The following is a 5,584-nucleotide window of genomic DNA, read 5'->3' as shown; positions in this document are numbered from 1 at the left end:
GTTTGTATAGCCTAGCTCTCTTCCTCAAAACCTCAAGACCCAGGTTTGTGAGTGCTCCTAGCTTGTAGAGAGGAAAAATTATGAGATGGAAAAAGTGAGCTAAGTCTTGTGGCTTCAGACATAGTCATTTGTGGCTACTCTAAATTTGACCCTCTCTCCCTCCCTGGCCTCCTTCCTAGTCCTGCTTTTACTCTACAATGCAAAAGAAAACACAGATTCTGCCTCTGTTGACTTTAATCCAATCCACATGAGGATGGGGTGGGAAATACAGAGTGGGGAATGGAAGGGATCCATTTCCTTCTTTCACTTCACAGCAGCCAGCAGAGAAGAAGTGCCAGTAAAAGTCCAGCAGCCACAGCAAGAACAGTAGTAGCGTCTGGCGGCTTTGTGATCCGGAGGGGTTGGATGATGTTGCACATGTCCCCTGGACAGCAGTACGTAGTCAGATTATAGGTTACATCCAGGTGGGTAATAGACTGTGGCCAGCCGCAGGAGATGGACTGCATACAGCCTTTTATTATGATTCCTGGTAAACCCTGAGCTGTACCACGCCCAACATAGCAATCTTCTTCTTCCCTACAAGTCATAGGGATACCCACGCAGTGACGTGCCACTTGTACATCACAATGGTAGCATTTCTTGGCAGCTGCCATGGGTGCTAGGCTCAGAGTAAGGATGAGGCCTAAATATATGGATGCCCAAGGGCACATGATCAGAGAAATAGGGGCTCTGTATGAAACTCAGTCTCCTTAGCCCCCACCGTAGAATCTCCAAGTGTTTAAAACTTTAGATTCTTGAGTGTTCGCTTTGGTTCCCAAGGTCTGTTCATCAGCCCTCGGTGTCAGTTTTTCACACCACCTTCACTTCTGGTTCCACGTCTTCGCCTTGACCTTGACAGGTACCAATTTTCTTGCCCTCAAGTTTTCAGTCCTTTTCTTTTCTTTGAATATTTAAGTGCTTGAATACCAAAGTCTTTCTTCCTGGACTGCCTGACAAGGAACACTGAAGCCCTGGTAACCAATAATGAACTTAAGACTCCTACCTGCTTCTTTTCAGGGGGTTTTCTCTCTCCCTACCAGAGCTGGAGAGATGAGGGACTTTGTTGAGGTTCTATTTCCTAGTTTCACCAGGACCTGAGATGTTCTCCCTCTCTCAGCTCTTTGATGTTTCCCCTGCCTCTGGGGGATAAAGAAGTAAGAGCTTTGACTTAGACTTACATCCTAGGATAGAGTGACATCACAAAGGCATTCCCCACACAGTTCACAGGCAGCCTCTATGAGGTCAGAGTTTCTTTCCCAGCCCAGAGGGAATGAAATGATTCCCTCCATACTGGGAGTTTCAGTGGCAGTATCCAACCACAAAGTCCTTTCAGTTCTTTGAAAAGATGTAGATTTTGGGAGGTTGGGGAAGGTGAAGCCTAAGGCTTCTTGGGCCCCTGGACCCACCCTGTTTGACATGCTAAAGATCATGAAGTGGGTGATGGAAGATTAAATACCAAACATACAGTTTCAGTTACATAAAATAGAAGTTCATTAGCCCTGAAAACCTCTACTTCTTCCTGCCTGGCCCAAATGTTTTCATCTCTTATCTGTTTAATGTCTCCCAAATCTCTTGACTCTAGTCAAGGGGGGATGAGAGAGACTGTTAATAGAGGTCAGCCAGAGGGGAATAAAAGGAGAAGATAGGAAGGGGAGGGATGAAGGTAGGGGGGCAAATCTTTCTTTTTAAAACAATCTCTATACCATTGCTCACTAAGTCATCACCCCTCCCACCCCCAGTAAGATATAAGTGTAGTCAAGTAGCACAAGTTAACACGATGGCTGTGTTTTAAGATGTCTGCCTCATTTACATTTTAATTTCTATCTTTTGCTTCTTTAGACCATCAGTTCTGCTAAGTTTCAAATGGGCAGACTATTACAGAAGTATTCCTAGTACCATGTTATGGCGGTAACAATGAACAAGTGACCCCTGAACTTTATCCCTAATCTTACTGGAAAAGCCTCCGTTGTTCCTCTGGTACAGATAATGTTTAGCCCTTTTGTTTAGATATTAATGAAAGTTTCATTTATTCTTATCATTTTTACTGTAATATAATGGTATTGTGCGTTAAGAAATGATGAATCTGAAGACTTACACAAACTGATGCAGAGGGTTAGAATTAGGGTTAGAAGCATGGTCAGAACCAGTAAAACAATATACACAGTTCCAGTGCTGATGTGAATGTAAAGGACAACAGCAAATGAAACTGAATGATCAAGTTCAGGCTCAAAGAAAACAGGACAGAATTCGCCTCTTTTCCTTTCTTTGCGGGGGTGGGTGGCTTGGAGTGTGGAACAGTGCACATATTCTCAGACTCCATTGATGTGTTGATTAGTTTTGCTGAAGTGTTTTTTTTCCCTATTTTTATCATTCTTTGTTAAAAAGCATAATTCTCTGATGAAGGGAGAGAAACGGGGAAAGAATTATTGGGAAATGAATGATTTAGAACAAAAAATGATATTAATATTTTTGAGTGCAGAACTACAGGGGTTATTCTCCAGATCCAGTCCAACTTACTCAAATTCACTTCTGAACCCCACTCTCTCTGTCTAGTGTCTGTCTAAGATACATGTACCAGTGACTGTCCCTCCAATTATAGTTCATAGTTTGGACCATCGGCTTTTTCATTTTGCCTGTGTAGATTGTGAGACCACTTCACTTATACTGGTCATGCATCTCATTCAAGAGGCCTTCCATAAGGATCTGCTGGAGCACCTTGCCAAAGCAAACACAAAACAGCAAAGTGACAACACAACAGTATAAAGGCACGTACTGACTAGTCTGCATAATTCAGACAGAACGCATCCCCCAGATCAATTGAAAATTCCATGCAATATGTTCTGTCTGTAATACTGCTTAAAAACACCAAAGGAAATTAACATCAACAAGATTATTTATTAGTGATGGAATTAAAACATCTAATAGGCATTCCATGCAAATTATTATTTTATTGTTTTGCTCGTGAAAATTAAAACCCATAGGCAGGCTGCATAAAACCACACTGTGGGCCGCCTGTGGTACCCGGGCCACATTTTGGAGAGCCCTGTATTAAAGTGTTTACAAGTAAGAGGAAGTGACAAATGTTAATAAATTAGGACACTCTTAGAAATGATCACTTGATTTTACTCTGGGGGGACAGGTCCAGCCCTCAGGTTTTGGGACACTGATAAGTTGGCCAGACAGCTATTATCTGTCCTCCAAACAGTCATCTCTCATGCTGGCCCCTCCCAATACTACGTGTGACCCAGTCTACAGAGGTAGAAAAAAAACAATTGTGAAAGCAAGGAAGAACTTGGGGAGTCCCGTTCTGAGTGAAGCAGAAACTAACCTCTTCTAAATCCTTTGAGGAGAATTCCAGATTCTTTGATTTTGTTGAGCCCTGTCTCTGACCACACAAAAGTAATTCTCCTGGTCAGCAGCTCTTACCTGACTAGTGTCAGTTATCATAAAAGCTGATCACTGATAGCCATCTATAAGGTCAGTGGTAATGAGTTGGTATTGCTGAAAACATAGAGCCAGTACAGTTCAGGTAAGCCTTAGACTATGGGTTTTTTGGTTTTTTTTTTTTTTACTTTTTTCTTCACTCTGGAGGATTTACAGTGTAATCACTTGTGTTTAGAGAAAAGCTTACAATAAGCTTGATGTTCTGGTTTGATAGAACTAATTAATTGGTGATAGAGACTAAACCTAAATTAACTAATTTCATTGATATCAGGAACCCATAGGTGAGAAAATGCCTTCCACTATGGCAGGTTGGCACTTTCTCTTCGACTTAGTCTTGATGAGGTGCCCAGAACTTTGAAAGGTCAGGTGATTTGTACAGGGTCACACAGCTAGTTTGTGTCAAGGGCAAAACTTGAACCACTGTCTTACTGGCTCCCAGGCCAATTCTCTAGCCACTATGCCATTAATTATCTAAGTAAGTGCTTAATAAATACTTGTTGACTGAATGATTGATCTAGAATAATAGTGGTCAAACTTTTTTTGATTGTGCATCTGTATGTATTGGTAATTAAGGTGGGACTTTGTTTTACTGTTTTCTCTTCTAGCACTCATTTAATCAAGTACTCTTGAAGAGTCTGGCCTTTGTTTCTTCGATTAAATCAGGAGTCTTTGATGATCTCCTTGCCTCAAGGGAAAGCCTAGGCCACATGGGTTTAAGTCCCATGCTTGTGACACTTTTAGGTCACGTGGGTGAGTGGCATGTTGTGACACCCTTTGACCCTGAACACAATATATAAACTCAAGAGGTTGGTTGTAGAGGGTCAGCTCTGAGAAAGTCCATTCTGGGATAAGATACAGGCCAGGTTTTCCCTGAAGCCTCTTCTTGCCCTTGGGCTGATAGCGCAGCACGTTGGCCCTCCAGACCGCCCCTCCTCGGCACACACGTGCTCTCTCCAAAACCTCCACGACATACACATGCTAAACACCACCTGTGGGCTGTTAACACAATATTGTTTATGGCAAAAGGAGAACAAAGCATGAGGAAGTCATGCTATGTGACAAATGTCTCACATGTGAATTTGTTGATCTGCTTGCCTAAAAAGGTATATAAGTCCTTTTCTTCAGCTTAATAAATGGAGCTGTCCTATACTCTCCCACCTGGCCCGTGTAATCTTTTCACTGTCTGCAGCATCCTTTTCACTCTCTGGTGGCCTGGCCACGGCCGCTGGCAGTGGTTGGTGTCTTCCCCTGGGGCCTTGGTCACTGGAAGAGTGGCATGGGACTCTGGGCAGCCATTTTAAGAGCCCCCCCAGCTTGTAAACCCAGATGTTGATGCTTTCCTGGTAACTATGAATTGCAGTTTGGTCTGTTTATATTGTGTTTGTTTGTAATTTGTTTGTATTTGCTCTGAAGTTCAGGGTGCTGGCTTTTCCTCCTGAACTAAGTGAATGATATTTGTATGTTGGATTAAAGTAAGATTGTTAACCCCTTCCTTAGTAAAGCAGATCAAAGAACCTATGCTGGCAGTTCTTGTTGCTGATCTTGTTGGGTCTTACACCCCTACAGCAGCTACTAGTCAAATTGTTGCTACAATGGATCAGTTAAAAAATTGGAGCAAACCACCCCAATGTATGTTTACTTATAAATTATATACATGTACTACCATACTAATAATTATGTATGTTATAAAAATTTCAATAAATACAAATTTTAAAAAAATGGAATAACATCTGATCCTAGCATCAGTAGGGAGCCACTGGAGTTTATTAAGCAGATGAGTGACAGGAAAATCACTCTGGAAGTTTTGTGGAGGATTGATTTTGAGTGAGGAGAAGCTTGAGACAGGAAAATAAATTAGATGGATATTGCAGTTGTCCAGGTGGAAAGTAATTAGAGCTTTAACCAGGATTCTGGTTGTGAGTAGAGATAAGAGGATGGATATGAGAGATGTGGAAGGATAAATAACAGACTTTAGGAACTGATTGGACATACAGGGCAGGAGAGAGTGAGGAGTCATACTGTTGTGGGTGTCATGGTGTAGGCTAGGTTATAAGTGACCCAAGGAGTCCAAATAGGATTTAGAAGGGAGAAGGCTGGAAGT

At 42.1% G+C, this 5,584-nt stretch overlaps 1 protein-coding gene across 1 annotated transcript; it reads right to left on the bottom strand.

Annotated features, from left to right (window-relative positions):
* Nucleotides 1-308: 308 nt before the first annotated feature.
* Nucleotides 309-710, bottom strand: LOC118832609 (sperm acrosome membrane-associated protein 4-like). The gene has a single exon (XM_036739910.1). It carries the CDS (start codon nt 708-710, stop codon nt 309-311), a length of 402 nt encoding a protein of 133 aa, XP_036595805.1.
* Between the last annotated feature and the right edge of the window lie 4,874 nt (nt 711-5,584).

This window comes from Trichosurus vulpecula, chromosome X (assembly GCF_011100635.1).
Source record: "Trichosurus vulpecula isolate mTriVul1 chromosome X, mTriVul1.pri, whole genome shotgun sequence".
NCBI lineage: Eukaryota > Metazoa > Chordata > Mammalia > Diprotodontia > Phalangeridae > Trichosurus > Trichosurus vulpecula.
The sequence above is the reverse complement of the archived record's forward strand: the minus strand, read 5'-3'. Positions and strand labels throughout refer to the sequence as shown.